The 15,900-nt window shown below is 37.7% G+C and overlaps 1 protein-coding gene across 2 annotated transcripts in view; it reads right to left on the reverse strand.

Annotated features, from left to right (window-relative positions):
• LOC128654357 (ATP-dependent 6-phosphofructokinase, muscle type) overlaps nt 1-15,900 on the reverse strand; it is a 232,063-nt gene that overhangs the window by 57,078 nt on the left and 159,085 nt on the right. For both annotated transcript variants that reach the window (XM_053708238.1, XM_053708239.1), the window contains 4 exons: nt 15,412-15,558; nt 13,729-13,799; nt 5,575-5,662; nt 2,334-2,486 (listed from right to left, as the gene is read on the reverse strand). In XM_053708238.1, coding sequence (XP_053564213.1) covers nt 2,334-2,486; nt 5,575-5,662; nt 13,729-13,799; nt 15,412-15,558 — 459 coding nt within the window. The remainder of the gene's footprint in view (nt 1-2,333; nt 2,487-5,574; nt 5,663-13,728; nt 13,800-15,411; nt 15,559-15,900) is intronic.

Here is a 15,900-nt window from a genome sequence, read left to right on the forward strand (position 1 = left end):
CCACCAAAGAAAGAAAAGCGATTAATCTACTTTCAATGCACTTCCTATTTAGCCATGTATGAGAAAGATATAGTTATATCGGATTTATAGGACATTATAGCTTAATTATTAAGCTTTAAAATATTTTAGGCACAAGCTATAGTTTCAAATGTTTCTATTTTTACATGAAATATATTAAATCAGTTCCGCATTTTTTCCTTGAATACATTAAAGGGCCATAATGGTCAAAAAATTACATGTTCTAATTTGTTAGAGTGTGTAATTTTAAGACCATCGACCCTAAACTGCTGTGTGTTTAACCCAATCAGCAACAACTCAGATGTGTGACTTGCGCTGCTGTTTGGATCGGTGGCGGTTTCTGCTAGGGACCCAGAGTGCTCTACTTCTACTTTGTGTTTAACACTTGCTATGGGTTGATTGTCTTAAATTTACAATTGAATGATATAAATTACAGGGAAATATATCTATTAGTACCCCATAAACAAAAATAGGTTAGTTGCCAGTGTTATCAAAAAATAGAATAAACCTTGGCAATCAGAAAGGTATCATAACCCTCATAACAAAATTAGTGTGCTGGGGGGTGCTCACTGTCCTAATGTAAATAGTTAAAAAAGAGACAAGGGAAAGTGGACAGTAATGGAGCACTCAGCTCGTACTGATTAGTACACAATTGAGGTAGGAAAATCCACCAAAAAAAGGGGGAATATATATTAAAACTTAACATTTATTATTGAAATAAATAAAATGTGTAAACTGACCGTGTAGGTGTACATAAAACGTACATTAAAAATTAAACACATAGAGATGAGAACCAGTAATACCAGATTTCTAAATTAAGGATCAAGTGAAGGCAAAGGCAACCGCGCAAACCAGAAAAGGCTCACGGACTGCACAAAAATGAAATAACCTACAAAAGAGGATTAACCTCACAACATGTGCCCTATAAAGTGCAATACTGGAGCGGTAAGTGCAGCTCTGAGACTCAACGCCTGATGCCAAAGCACAGTAAATCAATATCAGGTAGCTACCAAGGTAGTCTATACGTAACTTATTATGTGGAATCTGATATAGGCATTAACTGGTCTCTGTTAGCGCCTGATGCGCATTTCTCTGTGTCTCGGCATTCTCAAAGGCTAACCTGACTTCGGGAAGCCATCCTACCTAAAAAGAAATCTGTAGCCAATCAGGGATGCAAATATCAATAATAAATGTTAAAGTGAATGTCAATTTTGATGATAAAGTGCCCGGTTTTAAAAAATTCGATTAAAAACAGGGGCACTTTAATTCATCAAAATTTACATTTCTCTCCTGTTGTGAAAAAAAACTTACCTTTTACTCTTGACAGCAGCTCCAGCTTCCTACTGTCGTTGCAAGCCATTTCTGACGTCAGAAATGATGGACAGGTCATCCTCCAATCATGGCTTCCCCCTGGGGAATCAGTGTCTGATTCAACGCTTTGATTGGAGGAAGCCGGATTCCTCATTTTAGACCCAGGAAGAGGTTTTGCAACGGGTGGAGGAAGCTGCTGTGAAGAGTAAAAGGTAAGTTTTTTTTTCTCAACAGGAGTGAAATGTAAATTTTGATGAATTAAAGTGCCCCTGTTTTTAATTGAATTTTTAAAAACCGGGCACTTTAGAACCAAAATTGACATTCACTTTAAGTTTTAATATATATTCCCCCTTTTTTGTGTGGCTTTTCCTACCTCAATTGTGTACTAATCAGTATGAGTTGATTGCTCCATTACTGTCCACTTTCCCTGGTCTCTTTTTGAATTTCTTAAATTTACAAGCACTAATGAATTAGAGCAAGTCGTTTTTCAACAACTATGGCTAAGGAACTTACTTTCTCTATTTCTGTTCTCTGGATTCTTTCAATAAATATCACATATATTAGGGTTTCTAATATCTATTAAAACATTGTTTTAGCCAAAGTGGTCACACTACACACTACACAGATGCAAATGTCGGCTCAAAAGCATGTCAACTCCACTGGCCGCCCATTACCAGTTTCATCATTTTTTGTTGTTTTAGAGAATTAGCTCATTACAATATTGGGCACCAAGCACTGTCCTACCACAGTGTAGACATTTCCTGAGACTTGTAACACTACAAGTGCAATATAATATATGCACTTTCATAATGGACACTCATTTGATACTGATATCAGACCCTTTTGGGGCTACGTAAAAACAACCAGATTATAATAGTAAGACAAGTCCATTAAATTAATATAAACAAGGCTAAACCATGCAATTGTATTGAAATACATGTACACTTTAAATGATGCCCCACATTAAATCCAGTAAAAGTAATTAGAAAAACCATAGCACTTACAGTAGTAATTGTATTAAGAGCTGTGTCTGCACCAATACTAAAATCAGATCCAGGAACATTGTTGGAAACAGTGGCAGGAACCACTGCTATAGGTATGCACAACTCCTCAAACTTGGAACGACCTTCCATCAGTTCAAGACTTCCCGTGAAAGCCTAAATAAAAAATACATTTTAATTACTAACTAAATACAAAGAACAATTACTAGACACATCCACTTAAAATTTCTGATTTCATCCAGTTGATGTGGATTTTGTGTTTTTTAAATAGAGATCATCTTGGCTTTTTCAGTTTGGTTGACTTTGTAGGCCATTAGCTTTAATTATGAATAACAGACTGATATACTATAGGAAAGTTTTGCTTTGTGAATGGCACAAATGAGCTAAAACAGACTATACTAGTAGATCAGGATTGCTCATTCTCAGGAGTGCATCCTGTCCATTTTAATCTTTTTTATATTAAGTTTTCCTAAGGGACATAGTGTACTAATAACACGTATCATTTGCTCATGAGGCCTAGACAAATTTACTTCATCTCAGCCTTGAGGCTAAACATCATTTTTGTTTCTCATGTACCAGTGCTTATAATGGTTTATAATTCAGAACTGTTTTCAAATAGTGCCAGATTGAAATAGTAGTATGTTCTTCTTTGTGAACAGCACATAAATAAGGCTACACCTTGAGAATATACTACAATATAAAGAAAGCTAATGTCTATTGTTAATTCTCACACATGGGTTTCTAATTTCCTAGATGAGAAGTCATTAGAGGACATATAACGTTGCTACGAGGATATAATAAAATATTACCACATGACACTGTGGGGACAGTGCTGAATTAAAGTTATTTAAAAGAAGCTAGAGAGCTGCAAAATCTGAGCATGTTAACAACATAGGGCCAGATTACGAGCGACGCTCTGTTCTGCGTGAGCGATATCGGGTTTATCGTATCTGTTTGCACACGTCGGAAGGAGCACTCATATTACAAGTTGAACGTAAATGCAAACGCTTGAGTGCAATCACAATTTACACTAGAATAATAACTGCAACCTCAGAGCTCTGGTTAACTAAAAAGTCTCACAAAACCCATCAAATATACATTTAAAAAGTACAGTTATGCTCATAACAACACCATCTAATAAAAAAAAATATTGCATAAAAATTTTAAAGGGCTCAAACATATGAGGTGTTAGAAGAAAAAAAAAGGCATGTAAACGGCTTTAACATAGAGAAACATACATACACATATTTACATATTTATAAGTATGTATTTATATATGCAATATTCCTATTTAATAAAGTGGTATACTGTGTATTTACTGTAAATATTTCACATTCCAATGTTCTGCACATAGGGGAGTATGTTCTAAGTATTTATAAATAGATATTCTTATCTATCTATCTATCTATCTATCTATCTATCTATCTATCTATCTATCTATCTATCTATCTATCTATCTATCTATCTAGGTATAGATATATATTTTACCAAAAAAAAACATTAGATGTATATAGAAATATGTATTTATGAATAAATAAATAGAACATATTCTGCTATGTGAAGAACATTAGAATGTGAAATATTAATATTTTCATGTTGGGTTAGCGCACTTGAGAATATGCGATTGGTTTTGCGCGTGAGTAGGGTTCCCCCCCCCAACACTGTTCACACTTCATTGAATTCTATGTGGGAATACGCTAACATGGTTGTGATATTCGAAGTTCCGCTTTTTGAGTACCTTGGGTTATGTAGCGAAAAACCTTTTACTTTCAACTTGTAATACAAGCACTACCCGACGCATGGAAAAAGCTTACTTCTAGCAGAGTTGTGTGAGCGGGATCGTTAAATAGTGCTCCACTCATAATCTAGCCCATAATGTATAGCAGATAGGGTGCACTTGGAAGAAAATGACAATACGCCAGAAAGAAGATATTTTGTTGCATGGCCCCTTCCAGCAGCATATGAACTGGTAGATTGTGTTTGAATAGATAAAAAAGAAAACTGCAGTTTGGGAGGCGACAAGTGAAGGAATGATTTGCATTTTCTACTTTAAAGGGACACTAAACCCACTTTTTTTCTTTCATGATTCAGATAGAGCATACAATTTTAAGCAACTCCTATTATCAATTTTTCTTCATTGTCTTGCTATATTTATTTAAAAAGCAGGAATGTGATGCATAGGAGCCGACCCATTTTTGGTTGAGAACCTGGGTTATGCTTTCTTATTTGGTGGGCAAATGTAAGCCTCCAATAAGCAAGCACTGTCCATGGCACTGAACCTAAAAGGAGCTGGCTGCTAAGATTAACATTCCTGCTTTTAAAATAAAGATAGCAAGAGAATGAAGAAAAATTGATAATAGGAGTAAATTAGAAAGTTGCTTAAAATTTCATGCGCTATCTGAATCATGAAAGAAAAAAATTGGGTTCAGTGTCCCGTTAAGAAAATTTATTTCAAACTCTGGGTTTTGACAAAGACTCATCTCTTAATCTGGAAACCACTTTCATAAAATATGCTGAATGCAAATCGACTGAAGCAGTAACTAGCTGTAACAACAATATGGAAGAAACCAAGGCTTTAATTTTCTGGACAGTAAGAGTTGTAATAGTTTTTATAGCTGTAGCATCTAACTAGAGTTTGCGAGACACAAACTATCCATGTGTATTGAATCTTCCTTTTTGACAGGTTTAATCAATTTGATTACTTCTTCAGTAGAAAAATCCTTAAAGGATCACTGAACCCACATTTTTTCTTTTGTGATTCAGATAGAGCATGCAATTTTAAGCAACTTTCTAATTTACTCCTATTATCACATTTTCTTCATTCTCTTGGTATCTTTATTTGAAATGCAAGAATGTAAGTTTAGATGCCGGCCCATTTTTGGTGAACAACCTGGGTTGTTATTGCTGATTGGTGGATACATTCATCCACCAATTAAAAAATGCTGTCCAGAGGTCTGAACCATATAAATAGCTTAGATGCCTTCTTTTTCAAATAAATATAGCAAGAGAACGAAGATAATTTTATAATAGGAGTAAATTAGAAAGTTGCTTAAAATTTCATGCTCTATCTGAATCTGAATATTTGGGTTCAGTGTCCCTTTAATGACAAGTTTGGTTACTATCCTCAAGGACTATAACTGGACATGTGATATATTAAACATGTTGTAATCTTTATATAAAACTGTTGTATATCAATCCATGCATTAATTACTCATTTATCAGTGCCATCATATGATAAACTTACCTCAAACCCACCTATAATAATCAGCCCATGTAGGTTAAAGCTGCTTATATTTGCACTTATTTCTTCAAGATACTTCTTTGGAAGAACTCTGCATTAAACAAAGATCAATATTTAAGCATTACAAGAACATTTGAAGGACCATTAAACCCAATATTTAACAATTAATTGTACGTTTCTTTACTGAAATTAAAACATTATTGCATTATACATTCATTAATTAGTTTGCTGTAAAATACATCTGAAGTGTATGCTTGTTCCACCTTTCTTAGGGAGGCTTGAGTTAATACCGTTATTTACTTTTCTATGAACTAGTATTTTGCTCCTTTCTCCCTCACCTAGTCTCTCAAGTCAATTGCTCTCTTAAGGTGAGTTATAATTAGATTTGCGCATTTGTGCACATTGTTCCATAAAGAATCAGGAAGAAGGCGGCTACAAGCCGGATTTGGTTCTTTTCTGAGCCACAATATTCTTCTGAAAGTGCAAAACACTGAGATCTGTGCAAATCCAGATCTTAGTCTGTTGCACTTTCACAAGAATAACTGTGGCTCCGAAAAGAGCCGAATGAGGCTTGTAGCCGCCTTCTTCCTGATTCGTTATGGAACGATGTGCACAAATGCGCATATCTTATCATAATTTGTAATAGCAGTGGGCATACTAAGTAGTTTAGGTGTAAATATTATTGTTTATATATAAATATATATTTATTTTTAACTATTAGATTGAGATTTCTAAGGAATATATGCCTGTTTGTTTAAAACATAATTTATGCTTACCTGATAAATTTATTTCTCTTGTAGTGTAGTCAGTCCACGGGTCATCCATTACTTATGGAATATATCTCTTCCTAACAGGAAGCTGCAAGAGGATGATCACCCAAGCAGAGCTGCTATATAGCTCCTCCCCTCACATGTCATATTCAGTCATTCGACCAAAACCAGACGAGAAAGGAGAAACCATAGGGTGCAGTGGTGACTGGAGTTTAATTAAAATTTAGATCTGCCTTAAAGACAGGGCGGGCCGTGGACTGACTACACTACAAGAGAAATAAATTTATCAGGTAAGCATAAATTATGTTTTCTCTTGTTAAGTGTAGTCAGTCCACGGGTCATCCATTACTTATGGAATACCAATACCAAAGCTAAAGTACACGGATGAAGGGAGGGACAAGGCAGGAACCTTAAACAGAAGGAACCACTGCCTGAAGCACCTTTCTCCCAAAAATAGCCTCCGAAGAAGCAAAAGTGTCAATTTTGTAAAATTTTGAAAAAGTGTGAAGTGAAGACCAAGTTGCAGCCTTGCAAATCTGTTCAACAGAGGCCTCATTTTTAAAGGCCCAGGTGGAAGCCACAGCTCTAGTAGAATGAGCTGTAATCCTTTCAGGAGGCTGCTGTCCAGCAGTCTCATAGGCTAAGCATATTATGCTACGAAGCCAAAAAGAGAGAGAGGTAGCCGAAGCCTTTTGACCTCTTCTCTGTCCAGAGTAAACGACAAACAGGGAAGAAGTTTGACGAAAATCTTTAGTTGCCTGCAAATAGAACTTCAGGGCACGGACTACGTCCAGATTATGCAAAAGTCGTTCCTTCTTTGAAGAAGGGTTAGGACACAGTGATGGAACAACAATCTCTTGATTGATATTCCTGTTAGTAACTACCTTAGGTAAGAACCCAGGTTTAGTACGCAGAACTACCTTGTCTGAATGAAAAATCAGATAAGGAGAATCACAATGTAAGGCAGATAACTCAGAGACTCTTCGAGCCGAGGAAATAGCCATCAAAAACAGAACCTTCCAGGATAACAGCTTGATATCAATGGAATGAAGGGGTTCAAATGGAACGCCTTGAAGAACGTTAAGGACTAAGTTTAAGCTCCACGGCGGAGCAACAGTCTTAAACACAGGCTTAATCCTAGCTAAAGCCTGACAAAAAGCCTGAACGTCTGGAACTTCTGCCAGACGTTTGAGTAGAAGAATAGACAGAGCAGAAATCTGTCCCTTTAACGAACTAGCAGATAAGCCCTTTTCTAAACCCTCTTGTAGAAAAGACAATATCCTAGGAATCCTAACCTTACTCCATGAGTAACTCTTGGATTCGCACCAATATAAATATTTACGCCATATCTTATGGTAAATTCTTCTGGTAACAGGCTTCCTAGCCTGTATTAAGGTATCAATAACCGACTCCGAGAAGCCACGCTTTGATAGAATCAAGCGTTCAATCTCCATGCAGTCAGCCTCAGAGAAATTAGATTTGGATGGTTGAAAGGACCCTGTATTAGAAGGTCCTGTCTCAGAGGCAGAGACCACGGTGGGCAGGACGACATGCCCACTAGGTCTGCATACCAGGTCCTGCGTGGCCATGCAGGCGCTATCAGAATCACTGAAGCTCTCTCCTGTTTGATCTTGGCAATCAAACGAGGAAGCATCGGAAATGGTGGAAACACATAAGCCATGTTGAAGACCCAAGGGGCTGTCAGAGCATCTATCAGCACCGCTCCCGGGTCCCTGGACCTGGATCCGTAACAAGGAAGCTTGGCGTTCTGGCGAGACGCCATGAGATCCAGATCTGGTTTGCCCCAACGATGAATCAGTTGAGCAAAGACCTCCGGATGAAGTTCCCACTCCCCCGGATGAAAAGTCTGGCGACTTAGAAAATCCGCCTCCCAGTTCTCCACGCCTGGGATGTAAATCGCTGACAGGTGGCAAGAGTGAGACTCTGCCCAGCGAATTATCTTCTGGTTCCCCCTTGATGGTTGATGTAAGCCACAGTCGTGATGTTGTCCGACTGAAATCTGATGAACCTCAGAGTTGCTAACTGAGGCCAAGCTAGGAGAGCATTGAATATTGCTCTTAATTCCAGAATATTTATTGGGAGGAGTTTCTCCTCCTGAGTCCATAGTCCCTGAACCTTCAGGGAGTTCCAGACTGCGCCCCAGCCTAGAAGGCTGGCGTCTGTTGTTACAATCGTCCAATCTGGCCTGCGAAAGGTCATCCCCTTGGACAGATGTGGCCGAGAAAGCCACCATAGAAGAGAATCTCTGGTCTCTTGATCCAGATTTAGCAGGGGGGACAGATCTGAGTAATCCCCATTCCACTGACTTAGCATGCATAATTGCAGCGGTCTGAGATGCAGGCGCGCAAATGGTACTATGTCCATTGCCGCTACCATTAAGCCGATTACTTCCATGCACTGAGCTACTGACGGGTGTGGAATGGAATGAAGGACACGGCAAGCATTTAGAAGTTTTGATAACCTGGCCTCCGTCAGGTAAATTTTCATCTCTACAGAATCTATAAGAGTCCCTAGAAAGGGAACCCTTGTAAGTGGTAATAGAGAACTCTTTTCCACGTTCACCTTCCACCCATGCGACCTCAGAAATGCCAGAACTATCTCTGTATGAGACTTGGCAGTTTGAAAACTTGACTCTTGTATCAGAATGTCGTCTAGGTACAGAGTCACCGCTATGCCTCGCGGTCTTAGTACCGCCAGAAGTGAGCCCAGAACTTTTGTAAAGATTCTTGGAGCCGTAGCTAATCCGAAGGGAAGAGCTACAAACTGATAATGCCTGTCTAGGAAAGCAAATCTTAGGTACCGATAATGATCCTTGTGAATCGGTATGTGAAGGTAGGCATCCTTTAAGTCCACTGTGGTCATGTACTGACCCTCTTGGATCATGGGAAGGATGGTTCGAATAGTTTCCATTTTGAATGATGGAACTCTTAGGAATTTGTTTAGGATTTTTAAGTCCAAGATTGGTCTGAAGGTTCCCTCTTTCTTGGGAACCACAAATAGATTTGAATAGAATCCTTGCCCGTGTTCCGTCCGCGGAACTGGGTGGATCACCCCCATTAGTAAGAGGTCTTGTACACAGCGTAGAAACGCCTCTTTCTTTATTTGGTTTGCTGATAACCTTGAAAGATGAAATCTCCCTCGTGGAGGAGAAGTTTTGAAGTCCAGGAGATATCCCTGAGATATGATCTCCAACGCCCAGGGATCCTGGACATCTCTTGCCCAAGCCTGGGCGAAGAGAGAAAGTCTGTCCCCCACTAGATCCGTTTCCGGATCGGGGGCCCTCACTTCATGCTGTCTTAGGGGCAGCAGCAGGTTTCTTGGCCTGCTTGCCCTTGTTCCAGGACTGGTTAACTTTCCAGCCCTGTCTGTAACGAGCAACAGCTCCTTCCTGTTTTGGAGCGGAGGAAGTTGATGCTGCTCCTGCCTTGAAGTTACGAAAGGCACGAAAATTAGACTGTTTGGCCTTAGATTTGGCCCTGTCCTGAGGTAGAGCATGGCCCTTACCTCCCGAAATGTCAGCTATAATTTCTTTCAAGCCGGGCCCGAATAAGGTCTGCCCTTTGAAAGGAATATTAAGCAATTTAGATTTAGAAGTCACGTCAGCTGACCAGGATTTAAGCCATAGCGCTCTGCGCGCTTGGATGGCGAATCCGGAGTTCTTAGCCATAAGTTTGGTTAAATGTACGACGGCATCAGAAACAAATGCGTTAGCTAGCTTAAGTGCTTTAAGCTTGTTCATAATTTCATCCAATGGAGCTGTGCGAATGGTCTCTTCCAGAGACTCAAACCAGAATGCCGCCGCAGCAGTGACAGGCGCAATGCATGCAAGGGGCTGTAAGATAAAACCTTGTTGAACAAACATTTTCTTAAGGTAACCCTCTAATTTCTTATCCATTGGATCTGAAAAGGCACAACTATCCTCCACCGGGATAGTGGTACGCTTAGCTAAAGTAGAAACTGCTCCCTCCACCTTAGGGACCGTCTGCCATAAGTCTCGTGTGGTGGCGTCTATAGGAAACATTTTCCTAAATATGGGAGGAGGGGAAAAAGACACACCAGGTCTATCCCACTCCTTGCTAATAATCTCTGTAAGCCTTTTAGGTATAGGAAAAACGTCAGTACACACCGGTACCGCATAGTATCTATCCAACCTACATAATTTTTCTGGAATTGCAACCGTGTTACAATCATTCAGAGCCGCTAATACCTCCCCTAGCAATATGCGGAGGTTCTCAAGCTTAAATTTAAAATTAGAAATCTCTGAATCCAGTCTCCCTGGATCAGATCCGTCACCCACAGAATGAAGCTCTCCGTCTTCATGTTCTGCAAACTGTGACGCAGTATCTGACATGGCTCTCACCTCATCCGCGCGCTCTGTCCTTAACCCAGAGCTATCGCGCTTGCCTCTTAATTCTGGCAATTTAGATAATACTTCTGTCATAACAGTAGCCATGTCTTGCAAAGTGATTTGTAAGGGCCTCCCTGATGTACTTGGCGCCACAAAATCACGCACCTCCTGAGCGGGAGGCGAAGGTACTGACACGTGAGGAGAGTTAGTCGGCATAACTTCCCCCTCGTTGTCTGGTGATAATTTCTTTACATGTAAAGATTGACTTTTATTTAAAGTAACATCAATGCAATTAGTACACAAATTTCTATTGGGCTCCACATTGGCCTTTAAACATAGTGAACAAAGAGATTCAGACATGTTTAAACAGACTAGCAATGACAGACTAGCAAGCTTGGAAATACTTTTCTAAATAAATTTACAAGCAATATAAAAAACGCTACTGTGCCTTTAAGAAGCACAAAAAGCTGTCACAGTTGAAATAACAATGAACCAAAATAGTTATAGCAACCAATTTTTCACAGTAAATGTATTAAGTTAGCAAAGGATTGCACCCACCAGCAAATGGATGATTAACCCCTTAATACCCAAAAACGGATAACAATTTAATAATTAACGTTTTTAACACAGTCAAAACACACTGTCACAGGTCTGCTGTGACTGATTACCTCCCTCAAAATGAATTTTGAAGACCCCTGAGCTCTCTAGAGACGATCTGGATCATGGAGGATGAAGTAGACAGATTGTGACTGAATTTTTACTGCGCAAAAAAGCGCTAAAATAGGCCCCTCCCACTCATATTACAACAGTGGGGAAGCTCAGATAACTGTTTCTATGCAGAAAACAAAGATGGCCATGTGGTAAAAATCATGCCCCAATAAGTTTTATCACCAAGTACCTCACAAAAAACGATTAACATGCCATTAAACGTTTTGAACATACATTTTGAAAGTTATGAAGTGTTATTAATAAGCCTGCTACCAGTCGCTTTTACTGCAGTTAAGGCTCATACATTATTTCAGTATTAACAGTATTTTCAGAGTCAATTCCATTCCTTAGAAAAATACATTCAGTGTACACACACTCATCAGCCTAATACCAGTCGCTATCACTGCATTTAAGGCTGAACTTACGTTACATTGGTATCAGCAGTATTTTCTCAGTCAATTCCATTCCTCAGAAAAATAATTTACTGCACATACCTCGTTTGCAGGGGGGCCCTGCATGCTATTCCTCTTTTCTGAAGTTACCTCACTCCTCAGATGAGAACAGCCAGTGGATCTTAGTTACGTCTGCTAAGATCATAGAAAACGCAGGCAGATTCTTCTTCTAATGCTGCCTGAGAACAAACAGCACACTCCGGTGCCATTTAAAATAACAAACTTTTGATTGAAGAAATAAACTAAGTTAAAAAACACCACAGACCTCTCACAGCGACCTATCTTTAGTTAGGCTGCAAGAGAATGACTGAATATGACATGTGAGGGGAGGAGCTATATAGCAGCTCTGCTTGGGTGATCCTCTTGCAGCTTCCTGTTAGGAAGAGATATATTCCATAAGTAATGGATGACCCGTGGACTGACTACACTTAACAAGAGAAATACATGTTTAATAAAATATTATTAAGTTGGATTAGTGCTAGAGACAAGGCGTGGGGTACCCCAATCTCTTTTTTAAAATGAACACGTGCAAACATAAATTCATCCTCAAATTTCTATATATGTGTTGTATTAGTTTGTGATTGATTAGCAAGGGTCCTTTTGTTCTATGGGGCAGGGAAATTAGTGAAAAGAAAAAAACATGAAAATGTATACTAAAACAACAGTGTGTATCAAAGTATGCAATCGTAGGTCGGATTCATATGCTTAGAGCTATTGGCCGCACAAAGAACGGTTGTTTCTGGCCTTGTTCCTAGACTGATGCGTTATTGGGCGTTGCTTTGGAGAGCCGTGGGGCTTTGCACCTGTCTGCCTTCCCTTTAATTGCTTAGCTATAGCTCTCGTAAGTGTCAGTATCACTCCTTTTGATACTGGGTTTTTGCCCATACGGTCTTCAAGATTGTTCTCTCTTTTCTCTCCTATGGTCCATCACGGAGTATACTATTATCAAGCAGTATCAAGCATTTTGAGACTCTAACCCACCTTATTTCCACCACTTGATTTTTCACATATCCTTGCATACTTTGATACACTGTTGTTTTACTATTTTGTTATATTTTAGTGTATACTGTTACAAAGTAATAAATGCTTTTGGTCTTTACATGAAAATGTATACTCATTTGACAAAATAAAGCTGCATTATGTATTGCATAATTATTTTAAGGTATTTGAGTTTAATGTCCCTTTAAGTATAAAGGGACAATGCTATTTAATGAAGCTATATACCTTTGTAACACACAAATCTGATTCAAGCAAATAAAACAGTTATGGAGTAAAGTATGCAAATTATTCTATTGAAAAAGGAAACATAATAACAAGGCAATGTGTATTTTACAGAGATATATCTCAATAGTACATTTCTCATTAAAGGGATACTAAACCCACATTTTTTTTTCTTTCACGATTCAGATAGAGCATGCAATTTTAAGCAATATTTTAATTTACTCCTATTATCAATATTTCTTCATTCTCTTGCCATCTTTATTTGAAAAAGCAGAAATGTAAGGTTAGGAGCCCCCAATCAGCAAGCAATACCCAGGTGCTGAATCTACAATAGGCCAGCTCTTAAGCTTATACATTCCTGCTTTTCCAAATAAATATAGCAAGAGAATGAAAAACATTTATAATAGGAGTATATTAGAAAGTTGCTTAAAATTGCATGCTGTATCTGAATCATAAAAGAAAAAAAAATGGGTTTAGTATCTCTTTAATGGAAAAATATTTTATCCATTTGTCAGAAAATACAATGCAGGACAGATATATATGTATTCATTTTGAAACCAAATACATTATGCCTTTTCCATTTTGTACAATAATATATACATTTATTTTCTGATATATAATGCAAAAAGGCACTTACCTCTTAGTTCCAAGCCGTGAGCCTCCTTGTCCAGTCCACCCACCAACACCAGCCCATCCAATCTCTTCAATCTATGTTAAAAGAGAACTCTCTTGATAAACATACAGAGGTGAAAAGACCGTATTACTGTACAGCACATTCAAATATAAAAGTCTATATTGTGTCGTGTTACAATATCGAGGTGTGTTAAAGGAAAATTATAGACCAATTTTCATTTAATTGCATGTAATAGAGACCACTATAAAGAATAATATGCACAGATACTGATCTAAAAATCCAGTATAAAACCATTTAAAAACTTAATTAGAAGCTCCCAGTTTAGCTCTGTTAAAAAGGTTACTGGAACACCCACTGCAAGTGGGAAATTGCAGACACTACTCCCTCCCCCTTCATTTGCATATGAAAAGACTATTTACACAAACAGGAGCAAGCTGGAGTAGGTATACATCAGTATTCTCCTAAAACTTTGGGGCTTGGTTAGGAGTCTGAAAATCAGCGCAATGTTATTTAAAAATAAGCAAAACTATACATTTTTTTTATAAACAAACAAACTGTATGGGCTATATAAAAAGATCATCTAGAAAACATTTATGCAAAGAAAAATCTAGTGTATAATGTCTCTTTCAATAAACATGAAACCCATATTTTTGCTTTGATGATTTAGAAAGTGCATGCAATTTTAAACAACTTTCTAATTCACTTCTATTATCTAATATGTTTCAGTCTCTTGATATCCTTTGCTGAAAAGCATATATAGATAGGCTCAGTAGCTTCTGATTGGTGGTTGTACATAGATGACTCGTGTGATTGGCTCGCCCATGTTCATTGCTATTTCATCAAAAAAGGATATCTGAAGAATGACGCAAATTAGATAATAGAAGTAAATTAAAAAGTTGTTTAAAATTGTAACCCCTATCTGAATCATGAAATATTTTTTTTGGGTTTAATGTCCCTTAAAAGTAACTAGGTTTTGTACTTTGATCCTATATGTTTACTTTGATCCTATATTTTTTTTTTTAAATATTCTTCATATATTTATATACAAATACATTTGCTTGGCTCCTAATTATATTTTTTCATTGGTTCCTTGATGTTTTTGCTGCCTATAAAAGTAAATAAACTTATTAAGCTCTGTTATATACTACAGTCGGAAAAGGAACAAAATCTGAGAGCCGTTTTGGAAAAATAAAGTTTAATATTTAATAGTGTTAATTTGTTCTGACAGGTGATCTTGCTTTTTGAGCTCCTCTCAGATTGTGTTCCTTTTCTGTCTCTAGTTTTATTTACGTTTTTTTTAGGGGGATAGTAGTCCTCTTAAATGTAGCGCCAAGAGATTTGTATTTTTTTCTGTTATAAACTACATACATCTTTATTATACTTTATTTTGTTAAATTCATTACATTTTTTTATTTAGAACTAATTTGGAATGACAATATTTTTGTTTTATTAAATTAGACAAAATATGATACTGTATCGAAAGTCCAGAGTCTGGTTGTGCAGAAGTGGAAGATCAGGGAATGTTCTAGCTCTGTAAATAGTTTTTGAAAATGCATTGTTATTCTTTTTCATTTGTTTTCCTGAGCTGCTCATTTCTTAATCTAGCAATAACTCATTTTAATTTATGTTTGAACAAAAGACTCTCTGGCTGGCAAATCTGTGTGATTTCATAGAAAACGGAGGTACCTGTCCTTTTGCAAGTCCCTCAAATCCATCATGTACTGCAAACATTCGGTGACCTTGTATAATGCCGATTCTCACTGTAGATCTCACAGCTGCATTCATCCCAGCTGCAGGTGCTCCAACATTCAGCACAGCAAGATTGTAGCCGCTCTAGAAGACATAAGAATAGGAGAATGTGCGCTGCTTAATACTTGTTAATAATACCAGTGAATGTGTCACCATAAAATATTGTTAAAGGGATATTGATGTACAAAGGTTAATCTATTTCTCTCCACTGGATATAACCCACTGATGTCGCTTTTTTTGTTTTTAATAAATAAATAAAATTTAAATCATACATATATATTAAATATTTGAGCTATTTTTGTAGCTTTTCAGAGAGCCAGTTGAACATGCCTCATATCTTGCTGGCTTCAAGGTTACAAAAGTTTGAGGATGCTATGTGGTAATAAGTAAATTCCTTCCCTATTTCAGCATCTGACATGCTTTAGG

Source organism: Bombina bombina, chromosome 3 (genome assembly GCF_027579735.1).
Source record: "Bombina bombina isolate aBomBom1 chromosome 3, aBomBom1.pri, whole genome shotgun sequence".
In the NCBI taxonomy this organism is placed as follows: domain Eukaryota; kingdom Metazoa; phylum Chordata; class Amphibia; order Anura; family Bombinatoridae; genus Bombina; species Bombina bombina.